General features: G+C 38.8%; 1 protein-coding gene across 3 annotated transcripts in view; it reads left to right on the top strand.

The window, feature by feature from the left end:
• BMPR2 (bone morphogenetic protein receptor type 2) overlaps nt 1–19,378 on the top strand; it is a 110,781-nt gene that overhangs the window by 37,125 nt on the left and 54,278 nt on the right. For all 3 annotated transcript variants that reach the window (XM_080621465.1, XM_080621467.1, XM_080621466.1), the window contains exon 2: nt 18,311–18,484. In XM_080621465.1, coding sequence (XP_080477591.1) covers nt 18,311–18,484 — 174 coding nt within the window. The remainder of the gene's footprint in view (nt 1–18,310; nt 18,485–19,378) is intronic.

Here is a 19,378-nt window from a genome sequence, read left to right as displayed (position 1 = left end):
TCGTCCTATTGCCAAGAGTAAGTTTCGGTTTTTAATAGACAAGATTCTTGATTTTTAAGATACTGCTTGTGTCAGCGTATGCTTCAGCAGAAGGCGATGGGGGTTTGAATGTGTAGATCCCATAGGATTCCGTTGTTTATAATGCTTTATAAGCAGACGCTGCTGTGAGAAGCTTATGTCTGATTTTTAGATTAAAACACAGCAAGACACTGCATGTTGCGGTGCTTCCTTTTCCTCCCCTGTTCCATTGCAACTGGTCTTGGTTGGGAAGCCGGTTGGCTGTGCTGAAGAGGAAAGGGACCTCCGCAGTGTTTCTCAGCTTCTGCCCTGACATCATCTCTGACTCTAATGCTGCTGTTTGGCACTTGACTGGAATTTAACAGCTTCAGTACCGTTTAAGTAAAGTGTAAATAGTTACATGTGTGTACTAAGAAGTTATAGAAGTGAGAAATGTGGATTAGATCTGGTGATGGGACAAGCTCTGGCAGAATTGGGAGCGTCATGCTTGCCAGAAGTCCTCTGAGAGCTGCTGTGCCGATATTAAGTAGGAGGCTCTTTTAAGTAATCTTTTCTTTCAGTTGTAAAATCTCTTGTGTCTAATAAGCACCTCTTCTTTCCATTGGAGCGGTTCTGGTGTCTCTGGCCTTTACCCAGCGTGCTTTCATTGAACTCTTAAGAAATTAGTATCCATGAGGTCTTTACTTTTCTGTCAAATTTGGTTGAAAATAGCAAGTGGGAAGTGTTTTATGAGCTTTTTGCTCTCCTGCCATCTGGTGTCTCTGGGTTATAGAGCAGACCTGGTTAGGAAGAGGACTGCCAAATTTTTGGGCAAGTTAGAAACAAACCAATACAGGAGGAATCTCCATTGCCATCATTCTTGCTGCAGTGCTGTGCCCATATGTTGGTTAATGCACATGGGCCCAAGCTCTTCTGGTTTTCTTTGTGGGTTTGGCTAGCAGGGGTCACCAGCAAGGGTCTTCTACAGCATGTACTTGTGTCAGTCCTATTACTGTAGCCCCACAATGTCTCTCGAATGTCCTCACCTTCTTTCCTCCTAACTCTGGAGTTACACAACTGCTATCCCATGAAATGAGAGAATGAATTATTTCTCTTGGATAAGAACTTTGAGAAGCACTTTGTAGTAATAGGCAAGATGAGAATAACTAGGGTAGTTTTCACCTTTCTTAATATTTTTGATACACACTTGGATGCAAGCATGAGTTGGTTCCTGTCTCAGGTTGTTTATAGTCAGAATAAAGACACAGTGTAATGGCTTGGGTCAAGAAATGCCAAAGTGTGGAGGTCAGGTCAGAGAATGAAGAATGCTAAAGAAGCAATGGAACTGCATATTGTGTCAGCGTAGTGCATGTGTTAGTATGGGGATTTCACTGGTATATTTCGAATGGTTAAAGAAAGAGGAGCTAATTTCTTCACTGTGGACTTACACTGGGGTTGAGATTAATTTCAGCCTAAGTATGGATGAAGAGAGTGATGGTGTGACCTGGCAGCTGCTCATAGGAACAGTGCTGTACATATACAGAGTGACCTAGAAAAAGGTGTATTGGTGCTTATGGGAGAAACTGGTGTCTGCTGTCAAATTCATCATGGCAAGGAAGTGATAAGCAGATTGAAAAAAATCAGTGAGAGACTGAATGCTGTAGGACTTTGAAAGGCAAGATGGGAAGTGCAATGAAGTTAAGTATTAAGGGGTGAAATAGCAAGACATAAAACCTTCCTGCTTGAAGGATGCAAAAGGGACATCAAAGGGAGTATAAGAATCAACTTTGCACTGGAGGAAACCTACCTATGTCTTTAAATGTTTTGGGACAGATTCTGCACTCACTGTTTCAGTAGCTTTCTAAGTTCAAATACTGTCATTATAATGGCGGTATTTTATGAGTTAACTCAGTGTATTCAGAGATTGCTGAATTTCATTGTACTTGTCTGTATTTTTCAGTTACAAGTTAGCAATTTTGCAAAGCCTGTGAACAGTTGTGTCTTAACGTTCTGTAATGTTGAAGATAACCTCAAACTTGATTTTCATATAGAAAAAACAGTTCCTTTTGTTTAGGACTTTATTTATGTTTTTCCTTTGCTTCGTTATTTGGCTTTGTGTTGAATTGAAAGAACTTCAGCTGAAGGGGATGGTGGCTGTCTGCTGTGAAAGACTTACTTCAGACATAGAGAAATCAATGAATGATTTCTCTACTCATTGGGTAGAGAAAGCTTAGTCATGACTGAATTAAATTCCTCTTTTCTTCATCGCTGGAACGCTCCTTTCCATTTGCAACTGGTGATCACTGGCTTGCTGTCACTGATGGGAACAGTTGCACATTTTTCCCGTTGGAGTTATTTGCCTTTGCTATTACCCTACAAAGATGTTTGTTTTCTTGTTTTGTGTTCTGTTCTCTTTACAGAGAAGAGGCTTACATACCTGCTAACATTTTCATTATTTGACTTCCAAATTTGCATTGATGCCTGTGTCATACATCCTTATGGTCTGGTGCTCTCAGAGAGCATTTATATCATACTAGTTAGAGGTGGGGGGGACAGGAGAAAGGATTAATGAAGTAGACCATGAAGTGCTTTTTACTTCCATTGTGAAGTCCAACTGATCCTGGTTTTGGGAGCATCATCACTTTAATTTCTGTTAGTATTTTCTGGTCCCTGAATAATACAGTGACTGGGTAACATTAAAACCCACATCAATCAAAGTATTTCCTGTTTTCTCATCCTCATAGTCCTTGGCAACCTTCAACTATCATTTAGAAAAAACAAGATGTAATGGAAAATAAAGCTTTTAAAAATAAAGAAGCCAAAGACGGTGTGGATGAACTTGGGTGTAGGCCCTCTTAGCAATTGTTAGTTGGGTGGATGGATAGGGAGGAGGATTTCAAGAGCTTTTATATGAGGGAGAAAAAAGCTTGCAAATCTGAGAGGTTTACCTTTCAGTATTACGGGATAGAGACAGCAAGCAAGATTTGGAGTGTAACCATATTGTAAACAAAGAAGCTGAAGATAAAACTATAGTAAGCTTCTTTACTTTAACGACTCTGCCTCATTCAGACACAGCATTTGAAAACTGTGAATGGCTGTTGTTTCATCTTCTACAGAGGATGTTCAAAGACCTTTAAATCCCCAGAAGGTGAGGGAAAGAAGGCAAGCTAGAGAAGAAGCAAGTAGGGGAGGTATAACGTATCTAATCTAAAAGCTTTCTGGAAAGCCATGTTTTGAATAACCAGTGCATATTTATGCTTCTGTACTTACCCCTAGGCAGTTGGTCCTCTCTTGAGTGGCTGTGAAATTCTGATTTTGGCTTCCTCTTAGAGAGGCCATATCAATAGCTAGAAACTACAATCAAGATGATCCTGTTTTTCTCCCTGTACAGGAATCCTAGGATTCAACATATAATTCCAAATTATGTAGACCAAGCCAGTGTCAGTCAAACCAAACCATGTGCAGCAAAAAATGCCACATCCATGCTTCTTATAATGAGATACAGCCTTTACTCTGTCTGCTGAAATTACTTCTTTTGCCAGCTACCAGAGGGGTGACCTCAATTGCTTACTAGTCTTGGGTTTGCTTCAGCATCATCTGAAAGGAGTGGTTTTACCAGATGAATGAATCACTACTATTATTTCCTTCCACATCTGAATTTTCTTTATAGTTAATAAATATTGAATTTCCTTTATCATATATCAAGTTAGAGTGATGCAAACATTCTCCCATTACCAGTAGTGCAACTTGTACAGGTATTGAAAGAAGACAATGCTGAAAAGTGTTAGTAGATGCTAGCAGAAAACTAAAGATGTTTCCGGAGGTTTTTTTATTAGCAGTGCTGTAAACACTTCACTATCTTGTTAAATGCTGGGTTCTGCTCCTTTCCTGTTTGGTAGTAGCTCAGTGTCCAGTCAGGACAATAATTCTTTCTCATAGCCTTAAGAAGGAAAGTGTTCGGGGAAAAACGATTTGAACACTTTATTATTAAAGACACTGCTTTTATTGAGGGCTATTGGAAGTTTATTTTTTGTGAATTCTTCTACACGTGAACTGAAAAACTATTTGAAAATATTTTTAATATAACCCTGTAACTTCCAAATTGTTCAATTTTTCTCTTTCCATGGTTTTATCCTGGCATCTGATAAAATGTGAATTTTGGCATGGGTTTAGAGAGATGACCGAAAAGTCAAACCTTCACTGCTCAGTATCCTTAGCTGTGAATGGCAGGCAGACTTCTGTAATTCACTTCTTCATTTCATCAGCTTTTACTGTAAATGTAGTTTATAACTCAGAATTTTCTAAAACTTCAATGTGATTTATATTCCATAAGTTTCTTAATTTTTCTTTGTTTCATAAATAAAATGAGTTACTATATTATCCTGCTGTACCCTTCTCTCTGGCAACAATGGAGTATTCCTGAAAGCACTTTCCAAGTAAGCTAGCTGTCTACAGTCTATGATAATCAGCTGTAATGGCACATAGGCAGCTGGTTTGCTAATCCTTTGATTGCAGTATTAGTTTGTCTCAGAGCCTGAAAACCTGTCTGATCCTGTAAACGTGTTTAGTGAATATTGTAGAATAAATCATATCTTGCCTTAAGACTCTGAAGCACATATTCATGTTATGAGTTGTGTATTTTCACTGTGCTCCTGGGTTTTTCCCTTTCTTGATATCTGTGTTTATGTTAAAAGAAAAAGCCCACATGCCTGTTCTAAAGCTGTTTAGCAAAAAAAAATTGAACTTAAATTCATTTAACATTGGCAGGATTTGTCTTCTAATCACCAGAAATTGTTCTTATCTGGCTTATCATCATGTCAAGTAATTCAGGCACGGATCAGGATCTCTTATTTAGGGAAAGATTGCAAGTAAGATTGCCCTATACAAATCTATTTAAAAGAATGGGAAACTTCCATTTTATCTGTGTGTATCGTATCTAAAATACCCAATATTCTGTACAACACTATTTTGAAAAGAAACGTAACTTTAATAATGCATGTACGAACACGAGTTTTTCCATGTTAAAATTTAATTTTCATAAATTAGAGTCAGTTTGCTAGAGAATAAGTACATGAGTTAATAAACCTGATCTGAATTCCTTTAAGTTGCTAGTTAAATGTTTACTGCAAGTTATATTACTTTCTATTGCTTCTATTTGAAATTGAGAGATTTACTTTATTTAGTTCATAAATGGTACTGTCAGCTACAACTGAGAATGTTCCTTGATCATAAGGGGTTTTTTTTCTCCAGACACCTAAACCAGCTAGCTACTATTTGTTCAATGTCCCTATAATAAATGTATGTAACACGTTATGCTTTTGAAAGACAAAGTATTTCAAAAAAGGTGAAAGCGTAGCAGAAAAAGCCTTTTTGCTAATAAATTCTGCCATTGTGAAGCCTCTAATTTTTTTTCTTTGTTGGATGAGATTTGTCTTTGTTCCTTCCTTATTATTCCCAAATGGCAAGATGCTATTTGTGCTTATTTCCTGCCATTGAAGCATGTCTGATTCAGAAAAAAGTGTGAACTCAAAATCATGAGAGTGAAGCACACAGGGGGAAGCCCCCTGCGCAGTCTGGTTCTGTGCTCACCCCTGGAACAGCTGGTTGGTGCGTTAGGCTTGCTAGTGACCTGAAGAACCTGATGTTTTATGCTCATACTACCTGTTTTGTCTTGTGAGATGTTTTAACCTGTGCTACCTGGCATATATGTATTGGGTGAGGAGTTAAGATGGTCTTCCAAGCATAATTGCAGTCATCATCTTCACTTGTGTGATGCAAAATGTTAAGCAAGTTGATTACAGTCTTTGCTTTGAGTGTCTATATTTTGGGAGTGCCCTTTTCCATGTTTCCTGTCATTAACATCAACAAAGATAATTAAAAACAATCTTGTACTGTTTAAAATTACTTATTTTTTTTTGTTTCCTTGTCCCCAGAAGTTTGTTTCTTTGGTGTGACGTATTATGTACATGAAAGCCAGTCGTTGAAACAAGCGTGTTCAGTAATCTGAGCTTGTCTGCATGTACTAACCATACCCTTTTTAACGGCATAAATTTAGAAACCAGAAGTTAATGAAGAGCTTGTCTTGACTAGACACTGATTTTTCTGACTATAAAGTTTGCAGAAGTGAGCTTGTATCACCTTCTTAGCTGATGAAGTTAGTTTTGGTGCAACAAAGATTTCAATGGGAAAGAATGCATGGAGAAAAAGGTATGAATTGATTTTTAAACAGTCCAATGCTTTGCCCATAAATTTCTAACTATTTAAAGCACTGTACCACCAGAAATACATGAACAGCGACCTCTGTTCAGTGGGCTGATAGCGTTGAAGTCTAGCAGAAGCAAAAGTCAACATTTTCTGGTTTTGCTCAGTTCAACAAACATCCATAAATACCTTTAGCTCACAATTCTTTCCATACTTTCTTTCTGTTACAGAACACGGTGTAGGAGTGTTTGAAGTAGGTCACAAGTTCTTGGAGCAGCACACAGTCTCCTACTAGTCCTTGATAATACTCTGTCCTCTGCATGAATTGGCTTGTACCTTGCATTGGCTAAATTAAGGTGCCTAGGGAGCTGTCGTGTTGACTGTGCTCTTGACTCAAGATGATGATGGTTTGTGGGATATTGTGGCATACCATTAAATACTTTGATGATAAAGACTTGAGATGGTTTTTGAACTTAAACATATATTCTTTGAGGCATTCTGAAAAGGCGAGAGGCTGAACGCCCTCATGAAGTATGTCAGGGTGGAGGCTAGTTTCTGCCTTTTGCTCCTCTTGTCATTTTTTTTTCAGAGTTTAAGGCTCCAGAGCCAAATAAATTATGCTTCTGCAGGCAGTCAAAAGATAATATAATGTATATTACTGATGGTAAAACATGATTATGATTTTTGGAACTTAATTTCCTTGCAGCTTCAGATCACAGAATGTTTGCCAGTTTTCAAACATTTCAGCCAGTCATGTAAGCTTCCTAAAAATGTTCATGGGAACAATTTTTGTAACATACTATAAAAGACAGGCTGTATGGGTGCTCTCTTTCCCGAAATCTAAGCTACTGAAGAGTTTTCAGCAAACATACACAGTAGAAATTGTATCCCTGCTTGCTAGAAAAGGGAGCATGTTACATGTGTTAGGGGAATATCCAGTAACAGACATTTTTCAAGGGAATCTGAAGTAGACTCTGAAATAACAAATTTTGCTCTGGGAAGTTTGTTACATCCGAGTTTGGGGGAGAAATACCACATTGCTAATTCGCTTTACTGTTGCTTTTGCTGCAGTTTCCTGTGTTATTCCATGCAGATACTTCACTTTGACAGCCCAGATAAACAAAAGCCAGACGCTCGTACTCAGAAAAAAAGGTCCCTGAACTCCAGTCTAGGGCAAAGATAACGAATTTGGGCTTTTCCAGTTCTGTGAATAGACACTGGCCTCTGGAAAAGATTATGTGTGACTAAGGCTGTGATGACTTCTGTTCTGACATAATTGCTAAACAGTAACATGAACATCCTTATTTTTCTCTGAATGGAGACGTAGTTGTTAAGGAAGTGAATAAATAAAAAAAACTATTGGGAAAAATGCTAGGTTTGTTTAAATCCTGTTATATGCATAATTCATGCTTTCAGAAGGTTAAATGTAGGCTTGGATTTTTCCAGGAGACCTGGAGAAGTTGAATGTCCAAAGTCCCAACGAGTCAGTGAAAGCCGGTTCTTTCTTTCCTTGTGTTTTACCAGAAATCTGGGCTTAAATGACCTTTAGCTTGAGTTGGAGTAATAGTTAAATAAAGTGGAAGATGTACTTTAAAGCTGGCTTGCAAATTAATTTTTGTGGCAAATGTATAATTTTCTTTTGCCCAGCATCATGAGTCTGTGAGTAGATTCTTTCTGATCTGATTCAACTCTGTGTAAAGACTGGAATTCCTGTTTGCTCGCGGGGTCAAATAGCAATCATTTCATCTTTAGACAAGCAGACGGAGCAAACTGGACAGTGATTTGAAGCTGCAGATGCTTTCTGCCATGTGAATCCACACAGAAAATACTCTCCTTTAACTTTATCAAAATAGTAGAAGCTCTAAGGTTGTTGCACAAAGCAAGCATTTGGAGTCGAGAGTAGATGGGGTTTATACTTTGTATTCCACTAGCGTATTTAGGTTAGATTCTCCCTTAAGTAAGTGTTAAACATATTCCATGGTTTGACACTTTTATGATATTTAGTGGTTTAATAGTTTAAGTTTTATGCTAATTTACTTCTGGTTTCCAGTATTGCACTTCACAGCTTTTTCAGAAGGCTCTTTAAGTATGCTTGGACCTTTGCATTTCCACAGAGGACATGCTGACTGGATTTTCCTTTGATAGGGAATGTGAAGTTTTTGGAAATGGCTGTAAGTTGAAGTCTGATGACAAAGATGAGCACTTTAGTGCCAACAAAGTGAATGTTAAAATGCCATGACATTTTACTATTTTTACAACATTAAAAACCCCTAAACCTGCTGTAATCTCTTGCTGCAAAGCCTTTCACTGATTCTTAAGTGAAAAGTTGTGTGATAAAATGTCATCAGTCTTGCGTAATCGTTGAACTAAGATAATGTTATCATTTTTTAACAAACCAGAGCAGGGTTTTCACTGCTACTAAGTGATATATTTAGAAATTTCATACTGGACAGATTGATAACCTTCCTCTACTACCTGTTTGTTACACACAGTTTGTATAATGCTGTATTGTTAAAAATCAATGGTAGTTTAGCATAGGGGAAAAAGATGGAAGGAAGAAACCTGCTGAGCTAGGCAGACTTACACAATAAAAACAAACGTCATTTTGGACATTCTGGAGGAAATCTTGTAAGGCAGGAGAAGCTCTGATTAAGGGCCAAAGTAGAGGTAGTCAAAGGTCAGCTTGTTAGGGCTCTAATTGAGGCTTCAAAACACTTAGCTTTAATTCCGTAGTTTGTCCTTCTCTGACCTTGGCTTAGTCATTGAGATATACCCTCATTACAGATTCAGCTTGAACCTCTTCCCTTATCGGCTGAAAAATGCTTCATCCACTTGATGTAAACCATGAACCAGTATTAACTCTGTTGGTTCAAATTTGCTTGACATTCTTGAATTTTGTGTGGGCAGGTTTTATGCCAGAGCAAAGATGTTGCTAGCTGTCTTGCCACTGCATCTTGTGCTCTTGATTCTGGGGTAATGCGTGACTCAGATTAGGCTTGCAGAGTGAGGTGGTCTAGTTATCCTCAGAAACATTTAGAAGCCTGTGGAAATAAGGCACTGATGCGGTTGATGGGTGGTAAGCTCAGGTATTTTTGCATAAAATCTGACAGTGTTTGGGGACTATGTAATCTGTCAGCTGCTAGCAGTAAATCTCTGCCATTCTGCTGCATTCCTGCATGGCTCCTCTCACGTAAGCTGGGCTCTTCTAAAGTAACGCTTCCTTTGAGAGTAAATTTGGGGGGAAGGAGAACAAGGCCTTCACTAAAGAACTGGAGTTGACTATTTACTTTATGGCCACTCCATACCTCTCTATTTACATTAATTCCAAATTTTAAATTCCTGGTGTGGTGGATGCATTGAGCAGGGGCAAATAACGCTGTTGGCTGTGAGGGGGCCATGTGTTGGTGGCCCTATGGCAGTGAGGCTGTGCTGGGAGGGTCAGCATGTCCAAGGTGGGCCCAAGAGGAGGCCATGGACTGTGTACCACAGTGGTGCAAGGCAGCAGTGCCTGGGTGGGAAGTGTCAGCCTCATGCACAACATGTGAGATACAACACAGCTGCTATGTGATCTAGTTCTGTTTTATTCATTTAGTGCTAACAGAGCACTGGTACTTCAGAATGAAGCTGAAACACCAACATACCAAAGTACTGTTGAAGAATACACAACAGGAAAAGGTGGGTGTCTCTGTCACTGTTGGTAGTGTTTATCAGTAGACGACAGTGTGTTAGAAAGGGAGTAAGGAGAGAAAAGAGATTTCAGATTTACTTGCTTCTTTAAAGAAAAAACTCAAGTATATCCACGTACAGAAAAAGAGACACTTAAATTTTCAAGTCTCATGCTATTTTGATGGAAAGGGGTCTTGTAATGACTATAAAGTATTTAGTCAGCTGCGTGTGCAGTCAATCACTTTGAAATGGGTATCAGTACTAACAATCCTTTTAGTTTTGGCACTAGTTCTCAATCAAAGCCTGGCTCTGTGTTGTTGTCAGCTTTTAAAACTGTGATGTTAACACAGCAAAAGCAGACAAACCCAAAATCTTTATCGGAGAAGGCTAAGGACATGCAGTACTGTGAACAGATTATTCCAGACTTTAACACTGGGTGTAAACTGTAAGGGGTTTATTGTCAAAATATATTTTGCAGTATATCTAGTGGAACATGATATGGCTTAAAATGTAGGAGTTGTTTAATGATCGTGAGATGAAATAAACATCTTTTTATTAGAAGGAGAGGAAAGCTTATGATCACAGATGTAAATTTCTGAAGCATTTTTCTTTACATTCTTCCTGGACATTTGCACTCAATTCTGTCGTGCAAATTTCCATTCCTTCTTATTCATGTCTTTACTAATTTAGTGGTTGGGTTTGTGGAGCCCACCTGGAGGACTTCAGGCATAGGAGTTTGCTGTAGAGCAATACATTGTGCTCGTATGCTTGACTAAGGGTTCCCTGGCTGTGTGTGGCACTGTGCTTCTCCTGACTCCTTGCTCAAAAAGTCTTATAGCCGTTTCTGGTTGGTTGGTTTAGACCTGCAAGCTCTCATCCTTAAGCTGACAATATATTTCTCTTCCTGACCAGTCAGTGCAGATCTCTGCTGTGCAGTTGCTGGTCAAACACACTAGGAAGCAGAGTACTAGAAGTGTAAATACGTGGAAATTACCAGCAGTTTAGCTTTTTCCTCCCACTGTAAGTTAGTTTTCATTATAGTCTGTCTCTCAAAGAATGACTTTCAAAAGACGCATGTTTGTGATACATGTTTATATAAGTGTATAGGCATTTATAAATTTCTGTATTTAAAGCCTATGAGGAGAAGATGAAAAAAGCAGCAGAGTGCTTGCAAAGTGGCAGTTTCTTCAAGATTCTGTTTCTCTGTGCATCACACCAGAATTTGGCTATTAGTAGTTGAAAGGCTATACTCAAAGGAGCCTCCTGATATGCATTACTTCAATCGTCTTCCTTTTAAGAGTTTGCATTATGAAGACACTTGCTGTCTCATAACCCTGCCTCGAGGGTGATGATGTTTCCCTGTATCGTGTAAATAAAAGAACTCCACAGAGAGCTGACAAGGCCAAAAGAGAACAGGTTTTGTGTCTATGGCTCTTCCGATGAAAATCTCACTAATTGAAAGGACAAGTTACAGGTAGAAAAACCTTGAATCTTTAAAAAAAATCAGTTGCAGCCTAATGAGGTTTCCCAGTTAAATGTGTGGGGCCTGGATTTAAAGAAATCCCATTACAGGCAAACAAATGCTTAGAAACATCTTTCATTTCTTGCTTTTTTTTCCAAGTCTTCACCTGTGTGGTCACAAAGGCAGTTGGATGTAATTACCAACATGGTACCTATGGATGGGGTCTGTGATGCTAGCAAGTCTGTTCTTGTAGGTTATGTGCAAGTTTGTCTTCTGACTGTTATCTCGGATTCTTTTATTCATGAATAGCGTGTCACAAATGTACTGCCTGGCAGTAATCGTGAAGTTGCAAATGTTTATTTGCTTAGTATTTTTAATTCCAAGAATTAGAATAATTCTTCATAGCATTTGAGTAACATTTGAGTCCCTTTTCCTTCCGTTTCCCCTCCCTTTGCACTTGATGCAAATTCCGTGTACTGCATTGAATAGATGTACGGTCAGGAAGCGTCGATTAAGTGCTAATGGAACTGACTTCCTATGCTATTAATGAAAACATGACTCACGTTCTAAGGATTTGCAGTTGGATTCCTGTAACTTTTGTTATTTCTGTTGTAATTGTTTTCTGTAATTATGTTTTCCTAGAACACAAAACGATCATTAGAGACCTGGTATGTAAAACGCAGTAACAGTGTATTCATTTGTTTAAACCAGTCCTAGTACGGATGAATTGTATGTTCATAGCACACAAGATTTCTAATACAAGCACTAAATGCATGTGTAATTTTCGTTTGATCTTTTCTGTCCAGGAATATCTTTAGTGGAGAATGAAGGCAAATACTCATATGGTAAACATATTTCAGGGTGAGTTTTGTAGCAGACCACTAAACACATCCACAGTTCAGGTATCTGTATGAATCACTTCTCTGTTCCTGAGCAGTTGGAAATAGCAGAAGGGTTACAGGGAGAAAATACCGTAACATCATTCAAGTATTTTTCTTATGATAACTTGTTTTTTCAGCTTTTTCGTTGATGGTAGAGCTGCTAAATGCCAGGATTGTAATTGTGTCAAAACCTGAGCTATATGCCAACAGGAAATTCTTGAGGTCCTGGGGCTTTTTCTTGAGGCTGTGTAGTGGCATGGGGATGAACTCCATGCCCCCCAGAGTGCTGCAGCAGTAAGTATAAGGCACAGGATGGACTTGGGAAGCTATGGGCAATTCCCAGTTCCTTTATGATTTCAGGAAAGTAGTTTAATGTAGTCTGATTCCCCATCCTCCTTTCGGAATATGACATTGAGGTTTCACAACCTGCATCAAGCTAAGCTAATGTGCACGTGGTGATCGGGCACACCAGTAATGGCAGCCAAGCAGGAAAGCTAAGAATGTTCAATGTTTGTTAGATTACTTCCTGAAGCACCCACACTCACTTGTAGTGCTGCTCACGTATCAAGCATATTTTTGAAACTGGACAGTAAAGTGTATTTTTATATAAATATAGGTACAAAATCAGGTGAGTTCTATGAACCTCATGTTTTTCTTGTTTATGATAGGGAAGTGAAGAGCTTGCTCCACTCCTGCTGTTTTTTCCATTGGTAGAACTTCTGGGAATGGTGCCTTCCCTTCTTGCCTTTGTTGGCAATCTGTGCTGGATGAGAGGACAGAAGTTTGAGTTAATTTCATTATGTTTTTATTGAATTATTTTGACATAGTTTCTCTGGTACACAAGTTCAAGAGGAATGGAAAATAGGCATTTCATTATAAGACCGTCATGATTTGTTTACTTTTTGTCCTTTCAGTGTCAGCCTGTCTGTCCCTACTACAGCTGTCTGTAGTAGCAAACTTTTCAGTGGTATGTGACATGTAAGCCTTCAATTGCCATTTGCTTGTTTCAACATCTTTCTCGTAGTCTTTCATTAAAGGTGTATTAGAAAACACCTGAATGTATAATCAGTTCTATGTCATGAACAAGTATAGTTCATTATGAAATTTACCTTATAAGGGTAATAAAAGTACCAAAAGTCCTTCTCGTACGTTGTGAAAGAAATAATAAAGAGATGTTTTCCAGTTTTGGAGGTAGCCTTTAATGGGACTTTCTCCTTTTCATAGTCATAATTTTCATACTTCTAAAATTACACTTTTGTCACACAGTAATTTAATCAGATAATTATATTTAAGTACAGTAAACTCTCCAGAGCTGTCCCTGCCTCACCCCCACCTCACTCCACGAAAAAACATCATTGTTGCTTGTTTGATTCAACAGACTTAGTCTTTGGGGGAATGCATGCATCTTTGGCAGTTTTTTCTGTTTGTTGTGCTTTAGACCTAATGATGAAAGAGTTGTTATGGACTTGCACATCTGTAGAGAAACTGCAGTCCAAATTAATTTTAATGATTTCGCTGCAGTTATTTTTGTGATGCTTAACTTGTGCAGGAATAATGAGATGGGTAGCTTGGAAGGGCATGTAAAAGAGTTGAAACAGTGTGATTTCTTTTAGGAAGAGCAGGGCTCAGAAAGTACTTCAGCCTTGCAGCAGATGACCTGTGAAACCTGCGCTGCCACTTATTTTGGTGCTAGGTTTTAATTTTGTTTGTATGCTGGGACATTTCATGTCTGGGCACATATACTGGATAGCTTGATCTGGACATGGCTTCTGCATTTTTGCAGTTTGAATTTAAACTACTGGTGCATCTTGGGTCTGTGAAATCTGTAAGGAAGGGACTGCTACACAGTGACCTCTTCATGGGTCCTTGATATCTGGGGAGCACTGTCTGCAGAGGCTTTGCCCATCATTTTTCTGACATGAGTAACAAATGAATTGAATGTATCAAATAGATCAGCTCAAGAGCCTCAGTTTTCATAGGATAAATAAGTTGTGTGTTTTAATTGTGCTTGTTCTTTAAGAAAGATCTTAACATTAAGGTATTTTCCTTGGGTTGGATCTATTTGAACTGTAGGCAAACAAGAGAATCCAGTAGTTCTAGTCTTACCCTACTATTTCATCTGTCTTGGAGATAAAAAGTACCATGTAGCCCAACTGAGGAATACGATTTTCCTGTCTAATTACTACATGCTGAGTATCTTGAGACCTCTGTCCTGCAGGAACCGCAGAATAGTTGAGGTTGGAAGGGACCTCTAGAGGTCATCTTGTTCAAACCCCTGCTGAGGCAGGGTCACCTGGAGCCAGTTGCCCAAGCCCATATCCAGATGGCTTAAAGGATGGAGTTTTTGGAAGCAACAGCTTTAGAATTGGTTCCAGCTAAGTTAATGTAGAGAGCATTAATGGCTGCACTTACACATCACAGATGCAGAGCTCCCAAGGGACAGGTAGCTGTATTTCAGCTCTGAATGCACCATCATAGCTGTTAGCTCCCACGATGACTGAAAACTGACTTAAGAGGTCATCCATGAGGAGCACATATAAATGTAAATAAGCAACTGTATTTTGCCTGAAGGATAAGATTTCTGTTAGAATAGGTAACATTTAGAACAGTCACCCCAGCACTTCAGTGTTTCTGTAATAGTATCTGTGTTTCTTTTGGGGAAGGTTTAGGGTATACTCATCTATGCTGGACGTTGCTTTCAAGACCTGACTTAGAAGTATTCCAACGCTACAAGTTTTTAGAGCTGATTAGTTTCCACTGCCTGAAATAAGGGAACCTTACTGCCAGATTCCCAGAGCAGGAATGTGCCAAAGTCATGCAAAGAAATTGAAGCAGCTCATCTATTCTGTTGTTCTTCAAGAGAGTTTCTGGACGTCTGAATGACCTATCCAATTTTCTTCGGCATTACAGCTTCAACAATGAACCTACAGAGGCCATAGAGAAAAATAAAGTAGCTTTTGTTATGTGTCCCCTGTTCTCCAGATGTTCCATGCCATCAGGGAAGGGGCAGGGGTCAGCAGAGTATTGCAGTGGGTACTGCTCCCACAGGGGTTGTACTACTCTAAGTTATAATCGAAGCAGGAATGTGCGGTGATCAGCATGAAAACTCTAGTTGTTGGGTGAGTAACCTTTATATTTTGTTGGAAAAGTTTCCCACTGAGATCATCTGACATTAAATTGTGACAAGTTAACTTGCATTTTTGTTAGTTTGCTAGAAAACTGATACAGACAGGCACTCAGGTGGTGAGCAGTGGCTGTTCTACTTTCTCATGCTTGACCCTTCCTCCCCTCTGCGGGTATTCTTATAGGGCAATACATGTTTTACATCAGAAAAGCCTTTGGTAGCAACTGCTATTTTCTGTAGCATATGGTTGGACAGCAGCTAGCACAACAGTTAACTTTTCTTTTTTGAAGTGTCTGCTGCGTGTTCTTGCCTCCTAACCTTGATCCTATGCGATTTGTAGAAAGGTGAGGAGATCAGAAAAGTAGGCAGTTAAAGCTGTCTGTGTCTCTGGAGCACAGACATGTTACTTGTAACTGCATTGCTGAGAAGAGAACGCAAACAAGAAGTTTCTTTGCTTTTTCTTCTGTTAATCCAGAGGTTAAAAGGCTTTTATTTATTTATTAACTTACTGAGGTATTATGAAAGTAGACTTTCCTGGAATTGCTTTTTAATTTATTCTTCTTTTTTAACCACAGTTTTTTGATAAGGAAACTGAATCTGTGTGGTTGTTCTATAAATTCTGACTTCTTAAATTAATTTTCACAATAGAGGGCTTATCTTGCAGCAGTTTGAGCATTCTGTAAACAACCAACATCTCAGATGACCTTAGTCCCACTCAGCTATCACACACAGCTGATTTAAACCCCTTCGTAATGTCCCTAAGAGGAGATAAGTTGTATTTCACAAGGCCGTGTAATTCTGTCCTGTTTCTCTTGAAAACTTCAGTTCTGTGATAATTTTTTCTCCTTTTGATTTTCAAAAAGTTAGTCAGCTCCAGTCCCCCTATGACACTGGGGTACTGTCCTTTCATACATTGTTTCTTGGCCAGTCCCATGTCATGGAGCAGAGAATGCAGGACAGATGCTTCACGCTTGGCATACTCAGCTGTTCCTGAGAATAAAACTACTACGTGCGACTGGCAAGTACTGCTTGAGGCAGCATATGCTAGCTGTTAATGTGTGACCTTTTTGTCCTCAGTAACTCAACTAACTGTATTCATTTAGAAAGAAAAAAATGAGATATGAAATTTAGGTAACTGAGTTTCTGAACATCAGGCCACTGCTTTATAATAAGTGTATTTATCCCTTCAAAACCCTAGTTCCAGATGTTAAGTGTTAATTGTACACTGACTAGTGTGCAGAGAGGTGTGTGAGTAGGTAGCATGGACTGCTGGCCAGGTTACTGGAGTACGTGGAACAGCAAGTGATTGAGTTACAGTGGCTTAAGAATTTCCTGTCTCCTCAGCTGAGAGTTTTACCACCACTGAACTGATACGCAGCTCAGCTGATCGGACATACACCCTAGCTAGGTTATGCTATTTTAATTACTGCTTCCACAGAATAAACTGTGAGTAACTGACAGACTGCTTTTCTGGATGCTGCAGCTATCTATGGTTGTCTTGGCATGAAAGAATTATGGATTTTGACTCCTTAATGAATTGTAATGGCCATAGAAGCGACACATTTATCTGAGTCTCTTGGTTTGTTTTTCTGTTGCCCATTCATTGTGCAGGTGACACAGTGAAACAGCATTTTTTTCAGTAAGTCTGCCTTGCTGAAAGATGGCTTCTTTGGGGCCAATGCTGCAGAATGATCAAATAGATAAATCCTCCTTGAGGAGGTATTTTATACACAGACAATACCTTTAATAATTTACAATTATGTATGCTACAGTTTCAAGTTCAAAATCTGCTTTCTCAAAAGGCCTATCTGTTCCACCTTGCATCTTTTTGTTACCAGTGCTTTTATGGGAGTTAAAGAACTGGATTAAATCTAGTTGCTGAGATACAGAATACAAATTCTTACTGTGATTGGAGCTATACTACTGGATAAGACTTACTAAATGCCTAGCTTTCCGTGCACGTTATAAAATCATTCAAGGGAAGAATGAAGATATTCTATACCAATGTAGGATTTATTTATCTTGGACTTGATGCCTTTCTGAAGAATTTCTTGTTTGAATGTGTTTACTCTTCCTAAAGAAAAGCTGACAGAGGCATATTGGCATGTGTGAGTCCTTTCATTGAAATGATAAGAACAAAAATGTGTAACCATGTAGGTAAAACATACGGGCTCTTAAGATAGGAAATTTGTGAAGTGCACTGATTAAATATTCTTGTACAAATCAGAATATTTTTTGGAGTGGTTTGGTTTTGTTTTAGAAAAAAATCAAACCAGTTTTTTTAGGTGATAATGTGTATTTATTTTTGTACTCACTTTGTATGTTTTGTGATGTTCCTGCTGGACATTCCACAGCGAGACTTTACATGGGAGCATTGTTCCTGTTTACAGGCAGCGTTTCCCAGAACTGCTGGTCAGTCATATGGGTTTTACTCTGCTGTTAGTATTTCTGTTGGTGGTCATTAACGAAGTTGTGTGAAAGAGCTCAAACTGATAGGTTGAAAATGTAGAAAAAAGAGATGGGTCAACAGAAGAAGAGTGGAAAAACCCCTCTGAGTTAGGTAGGCATGGGGTTGTATGGCAGTCTGAGAAAGATCAGCTTGGTTTAGGGTCTGGAAGCAATTAAAGCATGTGATTGCTGAAGAAACCAGGTAACAGTTATTTAACTTATGCTTGAGAACAAATGATGCAGACTATGCAATGAAATTTTTATGCTTCACCTGTGAACTTCAAACACTTGCACATTCATTTTGAAAAATTTGCTAAAGCTTGGGCGTTTTTGTCCTCTTTATGAAAGTAACTTCAGGGTGGACCTCATTTTTATTTCTGACTGTTGGAGTACAGATTGAAGAATGGATACATGTGATTCAGGATGATTTTGAATATGTATTTCTGGAAGAGCTTATTCATACTTTTATTAAGGTTAATATTTTATGCAGAAAATCACTGACAAAAAATATGTTCCTTTCTTTGTCTAAAGCTACTCAGAGTGAGGAGCGGCTGTGTGCATTTAAGGACCCTTATCAACAGGACCATGGAATCAGTGAGAGCCGAATCTCCCAGGAAAATGGCACAATTTTGTGCATGAAAGGTAGTACCTGCTACGGACTTTGGGAAAAAACACGAGACGGAGACATACATCTTGTAAAACAAGGTATGTAACATTTCCGTGTAAGTGCAGTAGCTTTGCTGCTCTTTTCACTTGTTTGTGACCTAGCCAGCTGATAACAAAGATGCATAGCTGCAAAACCAGACATTTTGCTTGTGCCTTCTACAAATGCATAATTTTAAACTTCCCATTTAACAATTTTGAATACGAACACAAAGTTTGTTTGAAATAAAAGACTTCTAAAACAGATCAATGTACAGCTGAGTCAAAACCACTCAGGTTGCCTGTTACTTAGGCTGCCCAGAGGAAGATGGCTTTCTTGACTGTATCTCAGTATATGTATCGATTTAATGATAAATTTAGAAATGTGTCTCATTAGAGTAAAAATGTGTATTCAGATTGATCGGATGTTGGTTTGCAAAGGAAATTGCAGCTATAGCACAAACTGTCACATGTCAATACTTTCAGTTCACTGCTATTCTGCAGGGAGGGGTGAAGGGTCTTGCTTTCAGAAATGGGTTTTGATTGCCATTCTCAGCGACTCTCTTCTTGGTTACTTGAATAAGAGTTAGTGTAGTATAAGGCTTAATGAAAACTGTTTTTTACCAGTGCAAAGATCCTATGCAGTTGTACTCATTATTGTTGTTTCTTGTTTAATTTGGTGAAAGAAGCAGTCTGACTGCTCACCTCTGCCCCCATGCTGCCTCTTTTCCTTCCAAACATTTGTGCATAAATGATGCTTAACTGCCATTGACCATACTTGGGAAGAAACAGTTGCTGCAGGGATATAGAGCCTGCATCAGCCAAAAAATAAGTTGTGATCCTGTAGAAAAGTCCAGTGATGCTGACAATGAGGAAGGACTGAGTTTTCAGAAATTACGCAAGAAACACCAAACTATAGATGCGTTCTTGTGGCTTAACTTTAAAGAGGGAGCTAGG

The sequence above is a fragment of the Psittacula echo genome, assembly GCF_963264785.1.
Source record: "Psittacula echo genome assembly, chromosome: 6".
NCBI lineage: Eukaryota > Metazoa > Chordata > Aves > Psittaciformes > Psittacidae > Psittacula > Psittacula echo.
Note: the sequence above shows the minus strand (reverse complement) of the source record. Positions and strands in the feature narration are given on the sequence as shown.